The sequence below is a fragment of the Aulonocara stuartgranti genome, assembly GCF_965226115.1.
Source record: "Aulonocara stuartgranti genome assembly, chromosome: 12".
Classification (NCBI taxonomy): domain Eukaryota; kingdom Metazoa; phylum Chordata; class Actinopteri; order Cichliformes; family Cichlidae; genus Aulonocara; species Aulonocara stuartgranti.
The window spans coordinates 36913863-36941509 of NC_138948.1; the positions used below are offsets into that span (position 1 = coordinate 36913863).

At 41.6% G+C, this 27647-nt stretch overlaps 1 protein-coding gene across 1 annotated transcript; it reads left to right on the plus strand.

Annotated features, from left to right (window-relative positions):
• Positions 1–2137: 2137 nt before the first annotated feature.
• On the plus strand, positions 2138–27521 carry fkbp15b (FKBP prolyl isomerase family member 15b). Its single transcript, XM_082554080.1, has 29 exons — positions 2138–2307; positions 11564–11667; positions 11756–11834; positions 12026–12095; positions 12188–12262; positions 12462–12560; positions 12770–12919; positions 13035–13103; positions 15338–15481; positions 15607–15749; positions 15832–15880; positions 15967–16083; positions 16456–16540; positions 16616–16716; positions 16848–16902; positions 17015–17124; positions 17222–17320; positions 17408–17502; positions 18047–18149; positions 19234–19405; positions 20997–21133; positions 21239–21394; positions 21495–21647; positions 22047–22139; positions 22905–23018; positions 24926–25033; positions 25518–26182; positions 26727–26835; positions 27006–27521. The coding sequence occupies exons 1-29, from the start codon at positions 2258–2260 to the stop codon at positions 27081–27083; spliced, it is 3582 nt and encodes a 1193-aa protein (XP_082410206.1). The 5' UTR covers positions 2138–2257; the 3' UTR covers positions 27084–27521.
• Positions 27522–27647: the final 126 nt, after the last annotated feature.

Below are 27647 nucleotides of genomic sequence, written 5' to 3' on the forward strand. Positions count from 1 at the left end.
ATGAGATCACTTTGATTAGTTGAGTATCTGAGGCTGAGACCACGTGACTGTAAAACATGATTGTTGGGCTTTTCTGTACTGAACAGTCATTTTAAGATTAGCTAGTAAATAACAATTAGCTAATGTTGGTCGTGAGACTAAAATCATCTGACTTTGGTAATGTAAATATAATATGGCCAATATTATAGTTATTGTCAGATTATTATATTACAGCAGTGAACTTGAACTCTGTGTCAAACACTGAGCTTCAGTAAAGATTCAAGTTGCATTTATTTATATTTCCTATCACCTTAAATCTTCACTCAAAGACAAGTATCTTTGACAGTGTATCTATAGATGTATTATATATAAGAGGCAAATATTGTTCTTTTAATATGTTGGCATTACTAAATTTGGCTCAATGCTTACTTATATGTGTAAAAGCAAATGTACGAGCTGTGATAACTGTTTCTGATAGAATGAAGAGTAGACTGATATATGAAATATTCCTTTATTGGTTGAGAAAATCAGACCATGTCATAACTGCTTTAAGTCACACAGAATAGATATCAGAGCCTTAAACAGGCTGACTTCTGCTAAATGGGTCAAACTGGGCAGAAAGTCTACAAACACATAACATCCTTATAGAATATGATGTAACACTATAGATCAACTTAGCTCAGAATATATAAAGCATATAAACAATTACAGCAATATGATGCAACACACACAGCAGCTACTGATCCAAAATCCTCAAAGCTTCATAGAACTGAAACCAACATTTATTTTAGCTCCATTCTGCTGCTGATACATACTTTAGGTTTCTGAACATTAAACTTGTTGCTGCCTTTCATAGTGTGTAACTTGAAGGCCCTGAGTACTCTGAGTACTTTCTCCCACACTGGAAACACTGGGATGATCACATTATTTGAACATTACCTAATAAGACTGATTCAGCACAGACAGTTATGTTAAACTTTCCTAGCAGTCCTTCACAAACAGGGAACAGTCTGTCTATTCTCTCCATCTGTCAGCTGCTGCTGGCTCTTCCTCCTCCTCTTCCTCACACACTGCTGAGTTTGTCCTGGTGGATCATCAGGGCTGCAAAGCCTCACAGATGATGTGCAGCAGTGGGTCCCTCAGTCTGTCCTCACTCTGGACACTTGCAGGTGTCACACATGGAAATCAAATGTGTGATAAGCTGCAGGATTCAAACACAAGTGTAACTTATAAACACATGTTCATACTTTTATTCCACAATCAGAGAGAAAGAAACAGAGAGAGAGTGCAGGACAGACAGACAGGTGGCAGTCTCAGGTGTACACACTGCTACACAACAGCACCAGAGAAGCAGGATTTAGTGTTTGTGTTATTACGAGTGTAAACAAGAAGAGTTCCCAGATGGTGCAGTGGACACATGTGTGACCGAACAGAGGCAGCAATATAACACAGCTCACATTAACAGTGCAGTGAATCCTGCTTGTGCCGTGATATTCAGGACTGCAAACCGAGCAGCATCACTGACTTTCAGCTTGTTGTGTTTGTGGATATATGACTGACTTTAATTATCCACAAAATCATCACAATCTCTGTAAGATTAAGGTCGACTATTGTATTATTATATTTTAAAGGGTTTAAAACAAAGTAAACGCTGAAAGTACAAACATCACTAATGTCACATAACTTTGCCGACATGTGGCCAACAGTAATGTTTTAATGTTCTTCATTATTAAACATTTGCACATAAATAAGTGACATCATATTCAGTACTTACTTTTGACAGTTTACCCTTTGACCGCTCCGCTTCTGTCGTCTGCGGCAAAATTATCCACACCGACTGCCGCGCTATGAATTGTGGGATATGTACACCACCACAGCCTTAAAATTCAGGGAAATGAAGGCCACATTTGAGGGCCGCATTTCGAGCAGCCTTTGAATTGGGACAGCCTTCGTCGCGCCGCTGTAATGTAATCGGCCTTAAAATGCGGCCTTTAAGGCTGCAGACCCTGGATTGGGACACAGCCTGAGCAACACTCAACTCCTGATGACCTTGTGCGGTTTGCCTACCTCACCTGTCCTGGTCGTGTTTCAGGGATTATATATGGTCTTTGGCCCCCTCTAGTGGTAGTTGCGGTCAATTGAACTCGGATCAGGTGGACAGTCAGCTGACTTTTGCACAAGCAGGAAGGGGAAGTCGCAGACTAGTCATGTCAAACAGTTAATACATTTTTGTGCGTTTCTTTTATTTAATAGACGAAGGCTTCAAACTTTTAAAAAAATGTTCGTTGGGGACGATGAGGACGGAGACTTCTTGTCTCCCACAGGAGGGTGAGTTGGTTTTGTACTCCGAGCTAATGCTCTTTAGGCTATAAGCTAACTAGCTCACCAGGATTTAGCCCATGTTCTAGCCGTTGACCCAGCTTTCATTTTAATCTTTGTATTAATCGTGATTAAATGGAGTCCACCACCATTAAAAAAGTCTAAAGAGCAGGCGGATCATTTTAAGCCCCTTTCTAACATGTAGTACATATTTCAGTTATGGTTTTAATTCCCTTTGTTACGTGTTTTACCGGAATATCAAGAGAATCCCGGTGAAGTGATGTGAAGTTTTGTCAAAGCAACATATCTGTGCCGAATTTCAAAGTGACCTCATATACACAATGAAGAAAATAAAACGGCATTTAAGTGAAGTTCAGGACTATTAATGCAGTGTAAAGTTAACAGGTATGAGCGGGTTTGAATCGTTTTGTCATGCAAAGTGTGACCTCTTATAGGTTTGCGGCAGTATGATTGCTTATATCAAACACTCCGGTGTTGGTTCTGCCTGCTCACATGATTCTGTGGCTCATTTTCCAAGTAGCATTCATGAATGTAGCTTCTCAGACTGTTCAAGCCTTCATCAAATGTAATTTTTCTTTCGTGTTTATCTGTCGCCCGCAATAAAAGCATAAAAGAAGTAGATGATTTTATCAGGCAAAAACCTGCAAAACTTCGGGGCTTTTTGTTTTTTAAACAGCGCGATGACGTTTACCCCTTTTCACAGTAAACGTCATCGCGTTCAGAAGGACGCTACTGCAAATTAAAGAGTTTCATTATTTTCATTTACTGAAGTTATTAACTTATTTTATGGACAGGTGCGTGAAAATTAGTTGGTGCGTGATGTTTTTTCATGCGTGAACTGGCCACAGACTTTCTTGTTTAAAAATGTGTGTGAGTGAGGAGAGATGCTTTGCACACAGGGTGAATGAGCACAACAAGATCTGACATCGGGATATTTTCTTTTCAGAAAAAATGAAAGCCAAGTAAATTGTGAGATACTGGACTGTTGTTTGAGCTTCAAAGTGTTCTTGAAAAACATTTAACCCATCCTGCCCTCAATGTAAGCAGTACAGGATTCCTCAAGCCAACTTACTGAACCACATTCTGACTATTAACATCTAACTGGTAAATGAAAATGAATGTATTTACTATGGAAGCGTGCATGTGCATATAAAGAGGTTACTTCTAGAAACTAAAGCCACAAAAGCAGCATGATATGGGACGTCTAAAACTGTGACACACAGTTTAAAAATAATAATAAAATGAATACAATGAGAACACTGCAGGCTGATTCACAGTGATATAGACACTTTGATGGCTATACTACATTTAACTGTGGTATACAGTTATGTGAAAAAGAGTTCACATGACTCTATAGAGTTTACTGCTTCCATAGGAATTAGGAAGGTAAACGGTCATTGATAAGAATGGGGACGTATGTCCGTAGAAGCAAGTTTTGGACGTTTGGACGTGTTTTAAAATACTACCAATGGAAAAATAAAAACCAGTGTTTTAAGAGTACTATAGAGTTTGTACTGGGGAATACATGATGTAATCCCAGTTGTTAATGCAAACTGTGTGTCACGTTGTCATGGGAATGTGTGTGTATTCATTTAACCATTCACAAAATGTGTAAACATATTTATACTTGATTTTGACTTAGCTTCTTAGTGTGTTTTACACTACTGGAAATGCAGTTAGAGCATAGGACACGTGCCACAAATACCCATTCAATCAGTAAGAGCAGTTTCACATTGATATGCCAAAAAACCAAATCATTTTCGCTTCACCTTTACTGCGCTATGGGACGTTATATTTTATGTTGACTGTGTCCACTAAGCTTCAGAGCTCTAATGTGCAGCACTATAAAGAGCGCTCGCAGCAATAAAACAGTTAACCTGTTTTGAATTGTGTATTTTACCACTGCATACTAAATCACTAGATTAACAATTTTATAAAGTATTAATCTAATTTTTTTCTTTCTTGCAACAGTGATGTATTTTATTGTTAAATTTTTATGTTCTCTCTAAATTTCTAAAAACCATGAACTCATTATCTGATAATCATGTCTCGAGCTGGACCAGGTGACACTCATAGAGCATCTGGGAGATGTATTGTGGAGTAAAAGGCCATCTATCGAGGGCTAAAGGTTGGCTGAGACAGCCATGTAACAGGACAATGATGCCAAGCACACTATCAAACCTATGAATAAATTTAGTCATTCATTTATTTATTCTTTTACATTTTTCAGCCAAAGCCTGGCCTTAGAATGTGGTAGCTTAAAGCAGCTGTGTGTAAATTCGAACCTTTGCATAACAATTAAAACAATTAATTTGACACTATTTTCAAAATGCAGCGTTTTGCAGCTTTCTTAGTGTCATTGGAAAAGTAGTTCCAGAAGCTTGAATTATTTCTTCTTCTTTAAAGAAAAAAGGGATCTGTGTGTTGAAAGACCCAAACTTGGTGCACTTTTGTCATGGGACAGACTCACTGAGTATTAGGAAAGCTTCCAGCTGACTTTTTAATCTTTGCCACTCATGCCTCCTCCCTCTGCACGAGTTCTGTGTGACTGTAGTGCAGTGTGTGTGTGAGCGTTTGGGATCAGTGGCAAGCGTAGAGCCTGTTGTTGAGGAGGGACAAGTGTTATGGAATCTAATTCCTCTCACATGCTGCTTGTTAGAGTAGACTGGAGTTGAAGGCTTCTGCTACAGCCCATCTCTTCCCTCCAAAGACCCGTGCAGCACTAAAGCCAGAGCGCTGCGCTTTTCTTCTTTTTCTGCTACGCTGTTGAATTTGTCACACAAGTGTGATAGCACTGGGGGTTGAGTGGTCAGCATAGCAAGCGAGACGAGCATTGGAACAAGCATTAAAAGGATTCTGACTCACACATGCAAACTGGCTGCCCCTCCTCAGCCCAGTTCCTTACCGTCGGAGATGAATGCATTAAGGCTTTCAACATGTCTGTTCTGGGAGATGCCAGTGATTACCAGTGGAAGGAGTTCCAGGGGTCAGTATCAGGCTGCCACCAGTGACTAAAAATTACTTGGCAAGTAATTGGATAACGAACTAATCATTTCAGCCATTTGCTTATAAAATATGTGATTAGAGAAAGAATCTTGATGTCATGTGAAATATGTGACAGACAGTTTACTTACTGTCCCACATAATTTACCCCCCATATGGAAAAGAAATAGAATAAACTTATAAAAGACTTGCATCAGATGTGGCCTTCTTCATATAGTGAATCATATAAGGCTGATATGATTTACTCATGAAAGTGGCCACTTTCATATATTGTTTTAGTAAATATCCAAAAGATACAAGTTTCATTTATATAATTTTTCAAGGGATCTTATATCTGTTTTCACTCTTGTATGCTTTTCATACAAGTTTCACACAAGACAGATACAAACGTCAGAAGATTTATAAATATCTCTTCCATATGGGTATTATGACTGTGGACAAAATAGTATATTTGAATTTTAAAAAACAAACAAACATCAGCTGGTAGTGGTTAAAATGGTTACAATAATGACATCTTGATGCCAGCTCGATGATGTGTGGTTTTGTGACACTTTCTTGTTTACACATGTCTGGTTGCTATATATACAGTTTATACCTGGGAACTTGACTATAAAATAAAATGTTGGTGCTGTTACCGCCGTCTGGCGGGTACTGCCTGTGGTCAACAGTATTCTGATGATCACAGGGCTCACTGTTGCCTTCACCTTCCACATCTCTAGCTCTTGGTATTCCTCAAGCTTTTGTGTTCTTTGCTATCACTTGCGATGGCTATATCTGTTACTACAGACTTCTTCCGCTTCTTGCCCACCACTACTACATGTGGTTGGTTAGCTGCCACCAATTTGTCCATCAGTATCTGGAAGTCTTGGCCTGGTCATTCTCAACCACAACCACCATTTCAGCCTGCACCTGGGCTCGTGCCTAGTGTTGTAGACCCAGCCTCTGTCAGTCTTGTGCATATTCCTGTGCTGCCATGATTAGTGCCTCTGTGCTGTATTTTAGTCCAGCTTTGTCCAGCCATTTGTAGGATCAGTTGTGTCAGACCTTCCCAAAGTGTGGGGCCCGCCCCCTAGGGGGGGCGCAGAGCCATGGCGGGGGGGCGCGGGATGGAAAGGGGGGAAAAAAACAAAACGCTTGGACACTGCTAGCACGGGCACCTACAGAAACGCAAAGCAGGAGATGAAGCATCGCTGAATATGTTTCCAAACCAACTTCATTCTAAGCCAAAGACTAGAAAATATGGTGAAGCAAATCTGCCGTTTGGCTTCACCTGCACAAGTGCCGAGGTAGGTCTCCCTGCAGAGACAAACAGTATCCCACATTCGTGATTTTTTTGTTCACAAACACTTCTTGTAATGACTAACTACTTCTGACATTTTGGAGATATACAGTGGGGCAAAAAAGTATTTAGTCAGCCACCGATTGTGCAAGTTCCCCCACCTAAAATGATGACAGAGGTCAGTAATTTGCACCAGAGGTACACTTCAACTGTGAGAGACAGAATGTGAAAAAAAAAATCCATGAATCCACATGGTAGGATTTGTAAAGAATTTATTGGTAAATCAGGGTGGAAAATAAGTATTTGGTCAATAACAAAAATACAACTCAATACTTTGTAACATAACCTTTGTTGGCAATAACAGAGGTCAAACGTTTACTATAGGTCTTTACCAGGTTTGCACACACAGTAGCTGGTATTTTGGCCCATTCCTCCATGCAGATCTTCTCGAGAGCAGTGATGTTTTGGGGCTGTCGCCGAGCAACACGGACTTTCAACTCCCGCCACAGATTTTCTATGGGGTTGAGGTCTGGAGACTGGCTAGGCCACTCCAGGACTTTCAAATGCTTCTTACGGAGCCACTCCTTTGTTGCCCGGGCGGTGTGTTTTGGATCATTGTCATGTTGGAAGACCCAGCCTCGTTTCATCTTCAAAGTTCTCACTGATGGAAGGAGGTTTTGGCTCAAAATCTCACGATACATGGCCCCATTCATTCTGTCCTTAACACGGATCAGTCGTCCTGTCCCCTTGGCAGAAAAACAGCCCCATAGCATGATGTTTCCACCCCCATGCTTCACAGTAGGTATGGTGTTCTTGGGATGCAACTCAGTATTCTTCTTCCTCCAAACACGACGAGTTGAGTTTATACCAAAAAGTTCTACTTTGGTTTCATCTGACCACATGACATTCTCCCAATCCTCTGCTGTATCATCCATGTGCTCTCTGGCAAACTTCAGACGGGCCTGGACATGCACTGGCTTCAGCAGCGGAACACGTCTGGCACTGCGGGATTTGATTCCCTGCCGTTGTAGTGTGTTACTGATGGTGACCTTTGTTACTTTGGTCCCAGCTCTCTGCAGGTCATTCACCAGGTCCCCCCGTGTGGTTCTGGGATCTTCTGCCTCTGTAAATGGAGGGACAGTAACTGTGTGTAAAACCTGCAGTCAGTCAGATTAACAGTATTTTGTGTCTGCCATTCTGCAGTTCATCTCATGTAAACAATAACGTGGCGTACAGCGTGACGTGGAAAAAGGCACATACCTTTGATGTTGTGTGACGAACTCTGTATTCCTCGTCCACACTAAACTCAAAAAAGGAGTTTTAAAAATCTCAGTTTTCAGTGATTCGAAACGCCGTTTCCATGTGGACGAAACAGCTGCGTGTTCAAAAATACTCGTGTAGGTGCGGACGTAGCGTAAAAGAGTTAGTCGTTTATTTTCTTACTACCTGTAATTTATTGCAGATTACTTGTATTTGCTTAATTATTTACTAAATGTTTGAAATAAACCGCAATGGAGCAAAATATGGGTGTGTGTGTGGTTGGAGGATGTGTGCGCGCGAACATTTTTCTTGTAAAACAAAGGGGGCCCAGCAAAAAAAGTTTGGGAACCACTGAGTTGTGTCATCTTTCCGACATACTGGCGGATCTTTGTTTCATCCTGAACAGTGGTTCTGGCACTCACTAGTCCCAAGCTTCTTTCCTTCCACTTAGCGTAAAGTGTCAGAGTGCTGGACTTTTGTGGTGAAACCTTCCATGCATGCTAGGGAACTTTCTTGCCCTGATGTCAGTGGGACCAGTCTCCTCCTTTGACTGTCTTATTATCCCAGTAAAGTATCTGATGACTGACAGGACATATGTGGCAACTCCCTGAATCGTGTTTTTCTTGTTCAGCTGACTCCTTAATCTCTACACAAATGCTATGGCAAGGGGGAGTGAGGAAGTTGGGTCATAAAATATAAAGACAGCAGGAATAAATAACAAATATGAGACATGTATTCAAAACAAGAGAAAGGCACACATTAGAGCGGCGGTCTCCAACCTTTTGCACCACGGACCAGTTTAATATCAGACAATATTTTCACGGACCAGCCTTTAAGGTGTCGCGGACAAATACAACAAAATAAAATGATACAGACAAAGACAAACTGTAGTATTTTGCAAATATAATAATAAACCGAATTCACTGTGTAATTGTGCAACTTTATTAGCAGCCACCTCCTGAAATGCGCCAACAATATTGAGAGTAACATCCTCTCTGTCTTGATGCATGCTCAGTGAGTAAATCTCCAAAGGTTGATTCTGTTCCTCTGGACATAGCGTTTGGGGAAACCTGCAGTCAGCTGAGACTGAAGAAGTCACTTGGATGAGCGACGAAACGTTTCTCCCACAAAACGCTACGTCCAGACGAACAGAATCAACCTTTGGAGATCCTCCTCTCTGCTTCTTGATGCTCTCTGATCGCTATGGCAATGCGTAAATAGTTCTTTCAAAATAAGACATACGACTACAACACGGAAAAAGACCCAGGGAAACCGACTTAACGATAAAAACCCTGAAAACCATACATTTCACACCCGAGCCTCAACTCTTGCGGCCCGGCACCAAACGACTCACGGACCAGTACCGGTCCGCGGCCCGGGTGTTGGGGACCGCTGCATTAGAGGACAAAAACACAAAAAAGGTGTACAGTAGTTGGGAGCGCTGTGCTGCTGCATATGTCTGAATAATGCCCATAAAGGCAGCATGGAGGGAAGTTAGCCATCTGTCAGAACTGCAGGAAGGTGTGATGAAGAAACTGGTGCCTAAGAAGTACAACAAGCTGTCCATACTCGAGGCCTGGTGAATTGCCAAGCTAAGATTCACAACCAGCACCAGCAGGCCAGCATCAGTCTTTCAAAGGATATCAGGGTGACAGGTCTGTAGTCATTTAACCCAGTGACCAAGATGATTGTGGAGTGCTTGAAATGGGAGGGGACTTCACACAGTTTCAGGGATCTGTTGAAGATCAGTGTGAAGATGGGAACCAGCTGGTCAGAGCATACTTTGAGGCAGGAGGGTGACACACTGTCTGGACCTGGTTCCTTCCTGGTCTTTGTCTCTTGAAGACTTGCCATCACACATAAGAGTAGGTGGGATTTCAGTAAAGAGGGGTGGGTGGTGGGGGCAGCACCATGACACTGTGGCTACGTCCACACCTCGTTTTCTCTCCGTTTTGGCCTCCTGTTCACACTGAGACGGCGTTTTCACTGAAGGAAAATGCAGCGTTTTGAAAACGCTCTCGAAAATGCATACATTTAAAAACAGTGCTTTCACGTCGCGGTGTGGACAGCGAAAAGACTTTTTGAAAACAATTACATTTTAGTCATGTGATGCAGTCATGTGACCAATTAAACTAAGATAGAAGGCATTATACGGCAGTTGTTTTGTTTGCTCTCAATTTTGACAGTCCTATTAAAGATTAATATCAGTTTGTACATGCTGCAGATAGCTTTTCTTCAAATTCTTTAATTCTCACTCGCTTTCGCTTTCAGACGAAAACGCCGTTTTCAAATCTATCCGGGCTAGTGTGGATGTAGCCTGTGCCTGACAACTGTCTTTGTAGTCTACCTGTATAAGAAATAGAGGTGGGAATCACCATACATCCCACGATACGATATTATCACAATACTTAACGCACAATACGATATTATTGCAATTTTTTAAAAATATTTTGCGATATTCAGATTCTGTACATAAAGGTAAACTTTATCAATATTCATTTTATCTAATATCAAAGTCTCACACTCAGTCTTTCTCTCAGTTCAGTTTTATTGTTGACAAACTGAACGGTTTGTATTACAGTCTAGTCCAACTTAACTGAATGCAACCATCTGGTACAATTACAGCTATTCTGAACTATGCAATTTATGAAAACTATGCAGCCCCTTCAGCAACTGAAGAATTTAAAAGTAAATTAAAACAAAATATAATTTTACATTAAATAAAAAAGTTTTAAACTTAATTAAAATAAAACGTGTCTTAAATTAAAATAAGTAAACTGTCATGTTTATTGCTGCCAAAATAAAGTTAAACACATTTGGACAGTGAAGGAATGTCAGGATTCTTGCTCAGAAAAAGGATCAACATGCTCTGAAGTCAGAGCAAAAAAACCCTTTTTTGTAACAAAATATCGATTTCTGCTGTCCCTGTATCGATACATTATTAGCAAACAAAATATCACGATACTACAGAATCGATTCCCCCCCCCCCCCCCCCCCCCCCCCAACCCTAGTAAGAAATAGAAACCCAGGCTGTTTTTGGTTAGCTCAGTAGTCAGTGTTACTAGCTTTAATAGGTATGACTCTGGCTGTTGTAGTACTACTACTACTACTACTACTAATAAAAATAATAATAAAAATAATAATAAAAACAAGCAAGCATTGTTATTTCTTTTGTAGCTATTTTTAATTACTTAATACAGTAAAATGCAATGACATAAGGGAACAGATTTTAGTCAAGCATGCCTATCAGACGTATAAATGTATACAGTATTACCACCGTAGCAATAACCTTCTACCAATGTGTGGTAAACAGTTGGGCTGAAGAGTTCGGCTCACTGCTCAGCCCCTGTGGCACAGAGGCCCTTCCCCGGAACAATGTCACATCTACTGGTGCATTCTGCCATGCTGCCGTGTTGGTGTCACTTCAGCTGGTCAAGATTCTGTTTGAGGGGAGATCCCCCAGGAAACCATCTGTCATCTATTTGGGATCATGGTTTGATGTTTCAGACATGCATACAATATAATAATTTTTATTTAATCATTTTAATTTCCATGACATTATTTTGCATACTTTCATTCCCAACACATTACCCAGTATCAGTATAGATGTCCAGCATGTTTTTTTTTTTTTTTTTTTTTTTTAAAAGCACCATATAGCAATGCAAATACAACCACATGTACATAATCTTTTGTGTTTTTTAGGGCCAAGCTGGCTTCCCTGTTTGGATTAGACCAGGAAACCAGTCAGGGGAACGAGTCATTCCAGTACACAGCCCCCAAACAGCCTAGAAAGAGCTCCAACCAAGGTAACAGTCTCAGAACTGCAGCATTGCTGAATTTACATCCAGTTGTCGTGCAGAGCCACCACTGATCATTTCTTTAATATTATTGCAGCTCCATCCAATCAGAAGCCAGCTCTACAACCTGGAGCTCCAGCAGTATTATTTGCAACAGCAGTCCAAGCCTTCAGATAGTGAGTTTGAAAACCATTTTTAAGCACTCATCTAAATATGTCAGGTGCTATATTCTAAATGTCAGTTTTCATGTTTATTTGTTTTTTACATCTGTTTGGAGCATTATCCCCCTTTTCTTTACACAAATTAAACTCTTTACTCCCCCAAAGTTCTCTCTCTGTTCACTGAACAGCTGTGTTGTCTCATGTAGTATTAATGGACAGTACATGAAGCAGGGAAAGCTGGGAGCTGCTGTGCTGGGCAACCATACAACAAAAGAGGTTGGAGCTTTGTTATTTAGTCTCTTACTTTATGCTCCTGGTTTGACTTTTGTTTGGTTTTTAATAATGAGCTCAGCTCTTCTTTTCTTCAGTACAAGCTGCTTCTGTATTTAAGCCAACAGAAACAAGTAACCTCTGCCAAGATTCACGTGGGCTTTGCTTTCACGGTGAGTATAGTCATGAAGGATACAAAAGTAGATGCACCATCTGAAAATGTTAGTTATATATTTCCGATAATCATTGCGATACCTGTTTAAACCCTGTTCTTTAGATAGTTTTTCTTTTGAAAAGCTTGTAGCAGCTGTAAAGAATAACTGTTTCCCCCACTGACTGTTTTCATGGCTACATGCTCTTCTTCCTCTGCAGGTACAGCAAAACAATTATTGCACTTTTTATGATGACCAGAGGCAGAACTGGTCCCTTATGTTTGAGTCAGAGAAATCAGCTTCAGACTTCTGCAAAGAGGTGAGCCTCAAATAATAAATACTGTGATTACAGTTGGGCCAACACAAAACAAACAGACTTTGTTTATTGACAGCACAAAGTCCAAAAGTATCAGGCGATCTTCAAAAAACGATGTGTGTAGTCTACATTATGTACAAGCATGATGAAGAAGTCTTCACAAATTTCTCATGTGTGGGACTAATAAAGGTTATCTTATCTTTTATCATCAGGTATGTTTAGCAAAAGTGAACAGCGCTGCGACTGTAGATGTAGTGGTACTCCAGGACCTCAGTCTTGGTGAGGGCCAGTCAGTGGAGAATGGAGACTCTGTGGAGGTGGTGTACACGGGCTGGCTTTTGGAGAACCACACTTGTGGACAGGTCAAACACTCACATCATTCATTTTAACAAGTATCAGTGTTTTTTGTTTTTTCTCTTGTGGATTTTCTGGTTATGATGACGAACAAGTCTTTGAATCTTATTTGTATTGCTACAGATGTTTGACTCCAACCAAAACAAAGACAAGTTGCTGCGACTGAAGATTGGAGCTGGGAAAGTGATCAGAGTGAGTGAAAGTATACTGCAGTGACTGTGAATAGTAGCTCAAAGGGCTGTCCACACAGGAAGTGACATGCAGTGATGTGGCAACCCAACACCATAAAAAGAATGGGTGAAATAAGTGCGGGCGATATGAAGTTGGTGGTTCGAGTGAAACTAAATGAGGTGGTTGCTGATTGGCATGGCAGGGTGCTAAATACATCGGAGGATTATCTAGGCAGCCTGAGCATTGAATGTGTGTTAGCAACCAACCTTCAGCAGCAAGATAATGCATGCTGAGCTAATTGCTTTCTGTGTGGATTCATTGAATCAAGTAAAACGTGAATGAATAATGTAGCTGTCATAGCTAAACACTGTAATTCTAGCTACATTTTTATGGAGCTCTGTGCAACTTGATAAACTCACTGATGCACACAGGATTTAAGTGAACTGAAGTTTGTGTGTCGTTCATGTTAACACACTGTGTGACCAGACTGTCCTTCACTATGATGTTGTAATATTATATGTACGGTATGTACATCAACTAGCATATTTTAGGTATGATGATCAGAGTTCCTGTTACCATGACTAAGTAGCTTGTTGTAAAAGGACTAAGCTCGAAACATTATGCTCTCCATATTGCAGAGAGCTGCCTAATCTTCCCATCTTGACTGTTCTTGGAAAAGATTTAGTTCTACATTCAGTATTTAAAATTCAGTTTTATTTGTATAGCACCAAATGACAAAAACTGTCACCTCAAGTCTCTTTAAATTATAAGGTAAAGACCCTGCAATAATACAGACAAAACCTCAACAATCAAACCTCCTTTGAGCAAGCACTTGGCGACAGTGGTAAAGAGAAACTGCCTTAAAAGAGGAAGAAACCTCTGGTGCAATGAGGCTTGGGGAGGGCGGTCATCTGCCATGACCAGTTGGGTTGATGGGAGGAAGACGGCATACAATACACACTGTGGAAGGGAGTCAGATATTAATAATGAATAATGATTATGATGGTGAGTGAAATAGAGCATCATGGTAAGCCCCCAGCAGCTAAGCCTATTGCAGCATAAGTAGAGGGGGATTCAGAATCACCTGATCCAGCCTTAACTATATCCTTTTTTTAGGCTTTATGAAAAAGGACAATTTTAAGACTAATCTTACACGTAGAGGGGAGCTCTGTCTCCCTGGGCCAAACTGGGAGCTGGTTCAACAGAAGAGGGGCCTGAAAACTGAAGGCTCTGCCTCCCATTAGGCCTGCAGAGCGAGAGCGAAGTGCTCTAATAGGGTGATATGGTACTACAAGGTCATTAAGAGAAGATAGGGCCTGATTATTTAAGACCTTGTATGTGAGGAGCAGGTTTTTGGATTTAACAGGGAACCAATGAAGGGAAGCCAATACAGGAGAAATGTGCTCTCTCTTTCTAGTCCCTGTCAGGACTCTTGCTACTGAAGACTTTTCAGGGAGTTTTTAAGACATCCTGATGATTATAATGAATTACAGTACAGCCAGTGAAGAGAGAAAACTCATCCCTATCAGTACTGATGTTGCAGAAATCTTTGTGCTTTTCTTTTTTTTTTTCTTTTCTTTGTACAAGACTTGGTGATGGGAATAATCATCATTGTCTGACATGCCTCATGCTAGCTTGTGATGTAATTTGACAAGCTAACAAAACACTAGAGGGTTCTATTCTTATGTTATAGATTGTAACCTGCACTGTGCTTAGAGCCGTTTGTTTCTCACTTAGAGAGACTACAGCCCACATTCTTCACTGTCCACAGACTGTTAGTCAACCAAGAAAGTTGGAGAATGCCTCATTTTTAAAGATATGTTACAGTTCATTCACTCATTAAAAATAAAAAGCACATAATACATGAAACGGCTTAGCTACTGCCTGCTTAAATGACAAAAAAAGCCAATATTACATTCTCACATTAGGTTTGATATTAATTTGTTTTACAATGCTGGGGTCGTAAATGAGACCAGTGGATTAGCCAGCTGCTTTTAGGCTCACCTTAACTTATGATGTTGTCGATTAAATAAATATAATTTTCAGTTTATTAAATCATCACTTATTTATATTTGCTCTTGTGTTGGGTCTGTCCTGCATTTCTAATCATCCAAAAATGCTACAGTTCCTTTTGAAAGGTTCTAGCATAGCTTTAAATTAGTGTGTGAGCACTGAGATTGTGCCGTTTATCACTCTTCTGTTGCTATTATGTTATTACCTCATCATCTCTTTCCTCTCCTTCGCTGTATGCACAGGGCTGGGAAGAAGGGATGCTGGGGATGAAGAAGGCAGGCCGTCGTCTCATTGTCATCCCACCCGATTTAGCTTACGGATCTAAGGGTGTCCCTAACCGTGTCCCGGCTAACAGCACTCTTATCTTTGAAGCAGAGCTTCGACGGGTAACATCCGCTGCACAGTCCTCGACATCTCCCTCATCTGCTTGTATCTGTTTTAGCAACTATAGTCTACCGTTCAACCACTTTCTGAAATATTAGAAGCTTATTGAGCTTGTTTTGTGGTTTAGGTCAAGTTCTCAAAGGACAGTGGCTCTGATCGGGCAAGTGCTGGCTCCAGAGACTCTGCTGCTCCTTCCCCAGCCCTCAGTATTGAAAATCTGGTCCCAGAGCCCTCAGCACAGGCCCCCTCTTCAGGTTCAGGAAGACCAGGGTAAGATTTAAACCTGATAAAATAGTTAGCACTATTATTCTAAACTTTTTTTTCCCTCACAGTAGCTGATTTGTCTTCCCAGGGAGCCACCACTTCGTGCAAAGTCAAACTCTCTGAGTGAGCAGCTGGCTGTAAGCAAGCACCTCATTTTGTGTTTTTGGTATTCATTTGTTTTGGTGCTGTGAAGATTGGAGCTGCTATTCTTCTCCAATTTCAGAACCCAGATGCTACTAAAGCCAAACTGATTTCTCGGATGGCAAAAATGGGCCAGCCCATGCTGCCGTTTCTGACAGGGGCGGCCAGCCAGCCTGAATCCAGTGACTCTGAGCTTGAGGTCAGTATCTTGTCATGTGTACTGGTTTAGCATTTTCCTGTTGTCAGTAACCTAAATATTACTGCCCTTGTATCCAAAGCCTGATAAACTTTATTCCTGTACCTGTAGATCATTTTAAACCCACAGGTGCTTAAAATACTCTCCAGAAAATGTACCTGAATCCTGCAGCTAAGCCTGGTTTAGTGTATTTTTAGGCATTTCTTTAAAAAGATTTCTATCTTTGGAAATGACCACCGCCCTCCTGTAGGGCCAGTGTACTGTTTGTAGCTGTAGTCCACGAGGTAGAGCAGGTCATCCACTAATTGGAAAGTTGGTGTTTAAATCCCTGCCTGCTCCAGTCTCCATACCAAACACCTGTGCGTTTATCTCCAGGACACCAGTGGCAGCAGAGCAAAGGATCATCCCGTAGTTTCATCTCCAGTGCCGATCACCACTGCTCCTGCAGCTGCTGCACACGGTAAACTTCTTGTCCTTACTCATCCGTCAGTTCTCTCTTCCTGCATCTGTAAAATTGCAGTGTTTTTTTTTGCAGTACATCCTCATCCTCATGCTCCTCCCACCTCCGCCTTACTTCCTGTTATGAGCACTGTGACAGCACAGCCTGGACTGCCAACCAGCAGCCACGCGTTCCAGGTGTAGCATCGCCACTGTTTGTACTAACTTAATATTTTCTAATACATGTTGGAAGAAGTAGTGGCAGAGATGGAAAATGTGTGTTTATGTCAGTGCATTACATCATTTCAAAGCCTTGCTCCTACACACAGACTCCACTGCAGCCTGTGGGCCAGGTCTACCCTGCACCAGCTGTCCCATACATGGGTAGGATTCAACCACCAGGAAGCCACTAGTTCATTTGATGACCTCATGATAATAATGCTGGATGCAATGGTTTCAAATTACACACCCTTGTGTGCTCCTGTTGTTTCTCAAGGCTCTGGGGATGTGACTTCCTTCTTGATGACTGAGGCCAGACAGCATAACACAGAGATTCGCTTAGCTGTTGGAAAAGTAGGCGATAAAGTGGATCAGCTGGCTTCAAAGGTACACTCTGAAATGGTACAAAATCATGAAGCAGCTTTAATGCAAAGCAGAAACATTTGATTTCGTTTTTTTTCTTCTTTCCTCAAAATCTTAACAGATCGATGATCTTCAAAAGCAGGGGGGCCTTTCCACGGGTTTGTCTACTGTGTCGATGGAAACCTCCATGATCTTGCACAATATCCAAAGAATTGTTCAGGTACATGCATCAGCAGCGCAGTGCTTTATAGAGGCATTGTTAAATCCCCCCATCTGCAGCTGTTCTGAGCACTTATTTTGCTTTCAGGAAAATGAGTGTTTAAAAAAAGAAGTGTTTGAGAAAAGTTCTCGCATCGAGGAGCAAAACCGTAAGATCGGAGATCTCATCAACCAGAACCAGAGGTGAGTTGAAAGAATTACGCACAGATACGGGGCAGCCTAAAGCTTAAGTCTCTTTAGATGTTCAGATTCTTATTCCTTGCACAGTGCCATCAGGGATCTTGGCAGTAAAATTCAGAGATTTATAGACTCTGACTTTTGAAGCCTGTTTGTTAAGTGTGTGGCTGCTTGTTTGTTAATACAGGCACAATGTGGAAGCAGCTGAAATGCTAACGTGAAGATGAATTCCTTGATGCTGCAGTTGTTATGAAACTTTATAGAAACAGCAGAAACATTAACAGTTTAAAACATTTTTTTGTACCAGGCTGTAATTCAGACTTTTTAATGACATAAGCCTGGATGTTCTGTCAGTACCAGCGAGTTTTAGTGTGATGCAGTTTTTAACAGTTCAGAATGGGTTGCTTCTAGTTCTAATGTTTAATTGTCTGTCTCTCTGTCACGTTGTAATTTGATCTTAACAGTAACCAAGCAGTCCCACATAGCCTAATGAAAGCACGAGGGAGTCTTTGAGCCTGAGTGTGCTTGATGCAGACGTGTGATTTTTCAGGTACATGGAGCAGAGTCACCTGATGCTGGAACAGAGGAATGACTCCCTCAAGTCGTCCAGTGAACAGAACCAGGCGAGACTGCTGCAGGCTGAGCAGGACAAAGTGAGTCGTTTGGTATTTTTGGTCTTTAATGAATCAAATAAGGCTGTTGGCTGAGTTTTGGATGTTTGTGGTGACAGACTTCCCTTTTAGTGAAAGGACTAAGAACTTAACAGGACATGTGTTGGACTTAGTGGTCACATGCAGCATATTACAGTCTGCTGATTTTGTGGCAGGCGGCTGCGGGTCTTCACAATTGAGATTTAATGTTTTTTTTTGTTTTTTTTTGTTCTTAAAACCTGAGAATAAATGTTGGTTAAACTGTTTTGGATTTATTTGTGATTTTGTAATTGAATTGCTTATTAAGTGTACAAAGGGTGTGGTGTAAGGTTTAATAACGTGGTGTATTTGGTGATTCCAGCCTGCCTTCTTATTGTGCTCCTATAGTTTGTACACTTGTGTGTCGCCAGTTTGTAGTTTGGACTTGGTTAAAGGTTTGCTGTCTGCTGATTCCACTCTTTTCCAAATGCTCTTTTCATTGTATTCAAGCTGCAGTGCTGCTCTGAGGAAAAACTCCTATTCACTGCTCTCTCTTCTCAGCATCCTCTGCCTTTGGACCTGGGCTCTGGCCAGGTGAGCCTGTTTCCTCTGTGTAGTGCCATCAGACTGGGGTCAGCTAGAATCTGTAAAATAAGAAAAAGCATCTAGAATTATAATCGATGTTTAAATTACAGGAAGACAATGCTGCCTAAAGCAGTTTTGTTGTTATGCTGTAAGAGAGCGCAGCTGAAAAAAATCCAGAGACTCTAAATAGTCATTTCCAGGTCATTGGAGACCAGAAAGCACAAAATTTAGCACAAAGAACTGTGAGAAGCTCCTATTTGATCCCAGTCTGACTGCAGCCACTGGATCACCCTTTTTCATCATCCTTCACTGGCACCTCAACTAACCTTATTTCTGTTTTTGTCCTTCTGCTTCCTTTTCATCAATCAGCACTCACCATTTTCCTTCCACAGGGACACACTGCTAGCACCAGCAGACACTCATCCAGGCTTGTTTCTATGTTGTTCCACCATCTCTGTGGCTTTTATTTTGATATAGTGCCACCAGTACATCTTCCCCTCTCACCTCTCGCCAACTCCCCCAGGTTCGTCTAACAGAGGACCTGGCTTCAGCGGCAGCGCGGGTGTCTCAGCTGCAGCTCGAAGCTTCAGCTCACCAGCAGAAGGCCGCGGAGCTGCAGGGTAAACTGAGCACAGCGCTGCAGGACGGTGAGAGCCGCTGCCAACGCGTCGCTGCCCTGGAAGCACAGCTGGAAGGTGCTTGTGTGCTCGATTTAAATACACTGTGCCCGATAAGTATAAAAAACATTATAAAAATTGTGCCTTTTTATGAATATCAGAATTTTTGGTGCTGCAATCAGAGAGGTGCATTCAATACAGAGTCTACCTCCGCAGATATTATATCCATCCATTCGCTTCCGCTTATCCTTTTCAGGGTCGCGGGGGGCGCTGAACCCTATCCCAGCCTTCATAGGGCGAGAGGCGGGGTACACCCTGCACAGGTCGCCAGTCTGTCACAGGACCAACACACAGGGACTAAAGAATTAAAGTTTTATTCATGTCTCTCTAAAACATCTCCAACAGAAAAACACAGCGATGGTTTACGCAGGTTTAACTGCTTCTTTGTCCTGTTGTTTAAACTTAGAGCAGCTGATGCTGAAGCAAGACATGTTGGACATATTAGACATAACATGGAAGGATAAGACTCATTTTATTTATAGAATGTACAAATCCTTTTATCAGATGAATACATTTCATACAAGTGAAGAAGCAAAAACACCCAAAGGTTTGAGCGCCTCGAGAGAGCGAACAAACTCATAAATTTGACTAAATGTGTAACGAGCTTGTACTTTGGCTGGTTCATAGTCATCATTAGGTCCACTGTTAAACATTCCCCAAACGTTTTCCTAACAATCTGTCTGAATCTGAAATTGTCTGACTTAAAGCAGAAGATTTTCTTTCTTTAACATAACTGTTCCTTCACATTATTATGACAGTTAACAGGACTAGTTGAGGTCACACAGAAGCTGAAATCGGATTGTTAGAAAAGGAAATCAAAACTGTGTTTTACTGCAAAACATACAGCAGCCACACAGAAGGAAGCCTGTCCCGTATCCTCATAACGTTTAGCACCAGAAGTTTAGTGCTTAGCACTTTTGTTGCCCCACAATAAGAAGAGACTGGGTTAGAATCCCTTCTGTGGGGTGTTTGGATGTTCCCTGTTTGTGTGGGTTCTCTCCGGGTACTCGGGCTTCCTCCTACAGTCCAAAGACGCGCAGCTAATGGGGTTAGGCTAATCGTTAAATCTGGCTGTCTCTGTGGCCTGCACAGACAGATGTCATGGGGGTGGAAGGAGGCTGACCTGTCCAGGGTGTATCTGACTTCTCCCCCCCTCCCCCTATCCATGCATGGATAGATTTGAATATTTGAATTCTCTTTGAATTCTTCATTCTCAACGAATGCCTTAATGTATGCTCTCTCTACTCTCGACCATGCAGGGAGCTCACGCTTTCCCTTTTTGCTGAAATGGAGAGCAGCCTCAGTGTCCTTGTGGTGATTTGGAAAGTTCTGTCCATGCCTTAAATCTTTTGTCTTTCCCTGTAAACTTACGGCCAGAGCTAACGACCACACAGATATTTTCCCTTCCAACATCTGAGCTACGAATGTTACTTTAACAGAAACGTTTGATTTTAAAAAATATGCATGTGTGACATCAGCAACAAGAAAATCAAGGCAACCCTGTGTAAGAACATCTAGTGCCTGGTACATAAAGAGCAAAGGAGAAGATGTCAGACTATTTTTTTGAAAAATGGACCGGACTAACCATCTGTGTGTTCATGTGTTTCAGAGCTGAAGGAGGAGGCAGAGAGGGTTCAGACTCAGTACCGCTCAGAGAAACAAAGACGCAAAGAGACGGAGCTGAAAGTGAACACCATGGAAGAGGAGCTGCAGGACCTGAAGACTGACAAGGAGAGCCTAGAACGAGTAAGCGGATTTCATTCTTTTGTGAATGAATTACAGCAATACACAGTCACCATGGAAACAAAATCAAAAAGGGATGTCTGACAAAAAGGTGTGCCTCACATTTAGGCACTTTCAGAAAGAAAGAAGAAATGGCAGGTGGAGCGTCAGCGTCGGGATGAGGAGGTGGAGGAGCTCCGCAAGAGCAGCCAGCAGGAGCTCGACAACCTCCGAGCTCAACTTCGCAAGGCCAGGACCAGCAGTGACAACGCTGCATCAGAACAGGTCACATCTCTGCATCCAGCCCAAGGGCGATCACATCTTCTAAATGGAAAGATCAACAGTGTTTTGTGAACATTAACGTTGCTTTACATGCTTATTGAAGCTGTCTCAGCTGCAGGCAGAGCTTGAGCAGGAATGGAAGGGCAAGTGTTCCCAGATGTTGGCTTCAGCTAAAGGGCAGCACAGCAGAGAGGTGGCTGAACTAACAGAGCAGAGAGAGGGTCTGCAGGACAAGTTAACCCAGCTGCAGGAAAAGGTGCATGAGCTCGTGCTCTCATATCGTCTTATGATGTTCATTTTACGCCCTTTGGCACTTCATGTAAAGCACTTTGAGTTGCTTTGTCACTGAAACGTGTTTAAAAAAAACAACTTACTTTTAAATGAATCTCTTAATTAACGTAGAAATGTGAGAAGTACACTGACCTTTTCTAGATGATTATTATAACAATAATAATCATTTTAACTCACCATTCATTTAGTAACTAGCAAACATTCCACATATATAATATAATACTACCACACGTTTCATTACTGCGGTGTCCTGTGCCACTCAGCAGTAGTTTCTTCAATTGTTCAGTTTAAAGTTGAGAAAAGTTTATATTGGGACACGTACACGTTACATGGTGTGTTGTTGAATCATGTTTGCTGTCAATAGTTTACAGCTCTGAAGCAGCTGAGAGACTCAGAAGAACATAGTCTGCTGCAGCAACACAAGCATCATGAGGAGTTGCACGCTCTTCAGGAAAAAGTAAGATGGATGACTGCATTTGACTCATCTTGTCTAACAAGATTAAATATTTATTATTAGCTGGGAATGCATTTTTTCAGCGACTTCACTACCCAGGAATATTTAGCCCTTTAGCACGGAGACTGTGCCTAAGCTGTAGCCAAATCTTGACATTTTCACCTGAACAAAAAGCAGAGCTACACAGAATCCTGATCTTAAAAGTGATGGTAATAAGTGTGGCGGGGACTCCTCTGTTTCTCTGGGAAGTAGCTGTTAAATGCCTGTTATGACTGATTAAAATAAGATAAGAAGAACTTTATTTATCCTGAGGGAAATTCTTTTGCACACATGTTCAGTGCAGCGAGAGAGGCAGAGGAGCAGAGGAATAAGATACAATATGTACAACAGAATACAAGTATACAGTAGGATAGTGCAAAATATAAGATCAAATAACTGTAACAAGTAACAATATAACTAAATCCTGAAGCTTATCAGTGCAGGTGATTCTAAAGTGACATAGTATTGTGCTATGATGGGGAGATGAAACAAACATTCAATGAAAAACTGTTGGTGCACGGTCTGAATGACAGAATAGCTTTGTTATTAATCCTCAGGAAAATCACCTACAGAGTGAGGAGGAGTTGTAAGGATCAGTTCTGCATTTCCAGTCTTTTGCTGCGTGTGCTCTGATGGTCCATCATGGAGGCGTGCATGGGGTGGGAGGGGTTACAACCATACCGTTGTGATTTACATTACATATATTTATGTCATGTTATTCTCTTCAAGTACACAGCCTTGGAGCAGCAGGGAGCGACTGTAAGACAGAAGCTGCGAAGACGAGTGGCAGAACTGGAGAGCAAACTGGAAGAGCAGGAGGCTTCTGGAGACACTGCAGCAGAGGTGAGAAGTACATGAAACCTTTCAAACAGAACAATTAATAGAAGGTGCAGTGCAGCCTTTGTCTTCATCTGTCACTTTAAGAAGCTGTTTAGCTGATAGAAATTACAGAATGAAAATCAGAAATGATCAGCAGCAGCTCATTAATGTCTCCAGATGCCAGTGCAGGCGCTTTAGTCTTAGCTTTCAGCTTGTTTTCCATAATACTGCCTGATGTTTCCAATCCAGTACTGGATTCTGATGTTGAGTCCGTCATGTTAAATATCGGTTGAACCCATTTTAAAACCATTTCTTATTTATTATATTGACGTGTTGAGAGATACTTTCAAGTGTATCTAGCAACTTTACCCACGTAACATATACATTATAGAAAATGCTGTATGTTTGGCAGGAATTTGACTTTTTTTAAGGGAAACTTTTTAATGTACAATTTAACAAACACAAAAAAAGCTGAGATTTAAATGTAAATATAAGCAGAATCCAGTGATTTGTCATAACACACAGAAAGTTATGGTAAAAAATAATTCCCATATAAACTAAATGGTTTACTCGGAACATGATTGCATATGAAACGAGCTTCCTACAGTCTGAGAGAACAGAGTCTTCTAGAAGTAAAGTTGGGGAAGCGTCCCAGACTTTGAGAGGCTGTGTGGGCACATAGTTCAACAGTTTAAAAATAATATTTCTACATGCACAGCTGTAAAGTATTGGCTGGTTTTATAATATATGTTACAGAATATCAGTAAAAGAATCAGAGAATCTTGAGCAGTGTCTGTACGTAAAACCTGTATCGAACATTGAAGATGTTCAGATCCTGACACAGGACTGCATTGAAAACGTACACGATTCTGCTGTGGAGAACACGGCATCACACAGCAAAGACTAAGATGATGTGCTTATATAGAAACATTTTGGCCATTATGAAAAGCTTTAAGCTGCTGAGCAGGTGAAATCTGTCCTGGCAAAATAAAATTATTAAAATCTTCCTGGCATGAAGTTGACATTTATATTTAACAAAATCTCTTATATATTTCCAGAGGCCTAATATTAACCTAATTTGATTTAAATGACTGATGTATTGTTTGAAGAGACACTTTGTATAATGTTTAATATCTTGAGAGCACAGTTTTTCACAGAGGGTTTGTATCGTAAATAATGCTTCAGTAAATTCATTTTCTCATTTTGTTTTCTATGTAGAACGGTACGAATATCTCCATCTTTTTATGAGAAGCCAACAGTTAGGACAACAGGTTTCTCTGAGAAATCAGTCCAAGGAGCTGAGACAGAAAAACATTCCTGAAGTTTCTTCTTTTTAAGTCTCTTTTCATCCATGACCTAGATGACTGAGAACCTTCAGACATATCTGAGACATCAGGTTCAACAGGAAGTCAAAGTGCTGATTTGCACCATAGTCATGGTTGCTTAAAGCTTAGGTCAGAGGAGTGATGGCTCTGCAGCTCCTGTAAAATCAAACATCATTAGATGAAATGTAATGAGTGAATATAATGAATAATATAGAAAAATCGAGTGAGGAGCATGAAATACAGGATTATGTTCACGCTCCTTTAAACTGAGACAGCATGACCGATCACCATCATAGCCTTTGTAGTACATCAACAGTAGGTCTGATTTTGGGACGTAGAGTTTCTTCTTCTATGATTTAGTCCTAAAAATACCAAACACGTGTTCTCACTCATAATCAGTGGGTTTCCTAGTGTGGGTACGCATCATGGATCACAACTGGTAAATGGACTGGTTCTTATATAGCGCTTTTCTACTCTGAGCACTCAAAGCGCTTATCAATAAGCTGAAGTAAAAGTTTGCTTATTGGTACGCGCATTAGTGTGATGCTGTGTGAAGTCTAAGGCCAGTGCATGCTGGGACATAACTCACCATTTGTGTTCTTGTAGGTGAAGCGTGTGATGAACGGAGTGTTCCACTCACTGCGAGGGGAGTTCGATCTCACTGAATCCTACACCGGCCAGGCTGTGCTGGGGGTCATTGTCTCTACCATTAAGGTAAAATCCTTTTGAAGCGATCAGGAGCCTCACAGCATTCGAGTGTCAGTCGTAGCGCCTTTATTCTAAAACACTTCCACTGCTTCGGCACCTTATGTTCAACCAGGAAGCCAGCTTTGCAGCTCCTTGCCACACCACACACGCCAAGAGTTCATTAGTTCCAGTTCCTTTCACCTGTCCCCTCAGACCTCCTGGCACCGCCCCCTGTGAGCTTACTGTACCACCCCTCCACTGCAGCAGAGCCACAGACCACACCTTTCTTTTTTATATGCAGCCTTTGTGCACAAATTCAGAGTTCTTAAATGTTTGGACTAATCGACACATCTTTTGTCTTACATCACCACAGGTGGAAAGGCATTGTTCATTTATCCATATTGTACAATCACAGCACTCATCTCATGATAATGGAAGTGTTTGACTGGCATTTGGTTTTGAATCACAGAATTCTAGAACCAGCCATTAATGTGGTTTTCTTTTCTTCTAGAATGTAACTCTGCAGCTCCTTAGTGCCAAAGGCGGGGCCGCAACAAGACCAATTACAAAAGAGGAGGAAACAGCGGAGGAAGAGGAGAAAGAAGAGGTTGAAAATGTGAAACAGGAAGAAGAACCTCACCAGAATGTGCACATAAATGGAGAGACAGAGGTCAGAAAGGAAGAGGAGGAGGAGGAACATGTGGCTGATTCAGATTCTCATCAAGTCAGGGAGACTCGTGAGGATCAGGAAGAAGCAGCTGAGGAGACGGTGTGTGAGTCAAACACAACAACTCAGGCAGAACATTCACAAAGCACAGATATCCATCCAGTTTCAACGACTGAACTCGAATCAGAAGAGCTGACAATAACGGCAGCACCAGGAGCAGAGTGCGAGGTACAGGAGGAGGAGGGGCAGCAACCTGCTCCTGAAAGCTCTGCAGAAGATAAAGACACCAGCAAGTCTTTGGATCCAGATGAGCGTTCACCTGACGATGGGCAAGATGCTGTGTCAGAAACGAACGCTGCAGTGACCAGTGAGGCATGCGTGGACAGCGTGGAAGATGATGGAGAGGATGTAGGAGAAAAAAATGCTGCTTCTCATAAAGCCTTTGGACCCCCATCCAACCCGCCTCCACCACCGAGCGAACTTCAGGACACCTCGGGAGAGAACACAGGGTGAGCACAGGTCATAACGGCTGGTGGTAAAGTTACGAGTTTGATTTTGTGGCTCTGCTGGTCAAAAAACAAAAAGCCTCATTGGCCTCCCTATAGACTGGGAAGCTGCGTCCACTTTTCATATACACTTTATGGTTAATGTTATTCCAGCCAATCACAACAATGTTTCAGTATAAAATTATACACACAGGACAGAGTGAACATTGGTCTGTTACATGGTTGCTTTAATTGGGGCTCATGTACTTCGTCATGTGAGGACTTATAATTCGTGCTTATAAATGCGTCCTTGAACGCATCACGTTTCAAGTATTCTTTCTTAGACTGTCGTGGCAAACAGCTGTCAGTAATACTGAAAAGTTTACCAGTGGAGCCAATGAATAATGTAACCTTAAGCGCATAGAGAGTGTTAAGAAAAGACTTGTAACTTGCAACATATTTATGTCTACATTACTACTGACATACCCTCCTGCTAACTAACCGCTTGCATAAACGCTATCCTGCTGGCTTTATTGCCTCGCCCCACCTCTTTCTGCTATTCTCTCAGTCTGACTGGGAGAATTGATGAGGAAAATGGAGAGGAGCCATTTTTCCAGAACACAACTCCTGCCAATCCCCCCGCAGCACCCAGCGAGGAGGAAGAGGAAGAGGAGATGGTAAGGAAGGATCTGTAGAGTTCAGGCAAAGCTCTCAGATTTGATTGAGCGCTTTTACCTCATCCCACTAAACCCAGCCCTTCCCCTGTGTGTTGTGTCGGAGATGTTTTAGCACTTGGACACTATTTGTGATTTTCTTCTTCTTCTTTTTGCCTCTGCTTTGTGTCCAGAGCCTAAAGGGGCGTCCACCACCTGCTCCCCTGTTTGGTGATGACGAGGATGATGATGATCTGGACTGGATGAACTGACATGGAACCAGAGCACTATTAGTCTGCGTCTTTTAATTTCCAAAGCTACAAACACTGCAAGGTGTACCAGCTGTGTCTCCACGGTAGAGCCGTGAAGGTGAAAGAGATGAACTGACTGAACAGAGGATGGTCAGTCTAGCTCTGCAGCTCCGTGTGATCCTGCTCATTGATCGGCTGCTGCAGACAAAGCAAAGCTTCAGCCTTGAAAGCCTGTAATTAGAGGAATCTAATGAAATGCCTTTCTGTACTTGTTTAATAACAGTTGATGATGCAATCAGTTCAGGCCCAGATTTTAACATGCAGTGTAGCAGATTCACATGCAGGAATAAATGATTTCAGACTGTACTCGCTAAGTTTTTAATCACAGTTTTAAAAACTGAACTTTTACGTACTTTTGTTAAGCTGATATTAATTTCAAAAAATAAATGATCAGAGACACGTGGCCTTTATTGACTCTCCTGGTTCAGTGTTATGTGTTTTACTGTAACTGTGTAAGTTCAGTCCTGGCTATTTCAGGAACATTCACTGAAGTGAACATCATCCTTTTATTTACATATAAAAACT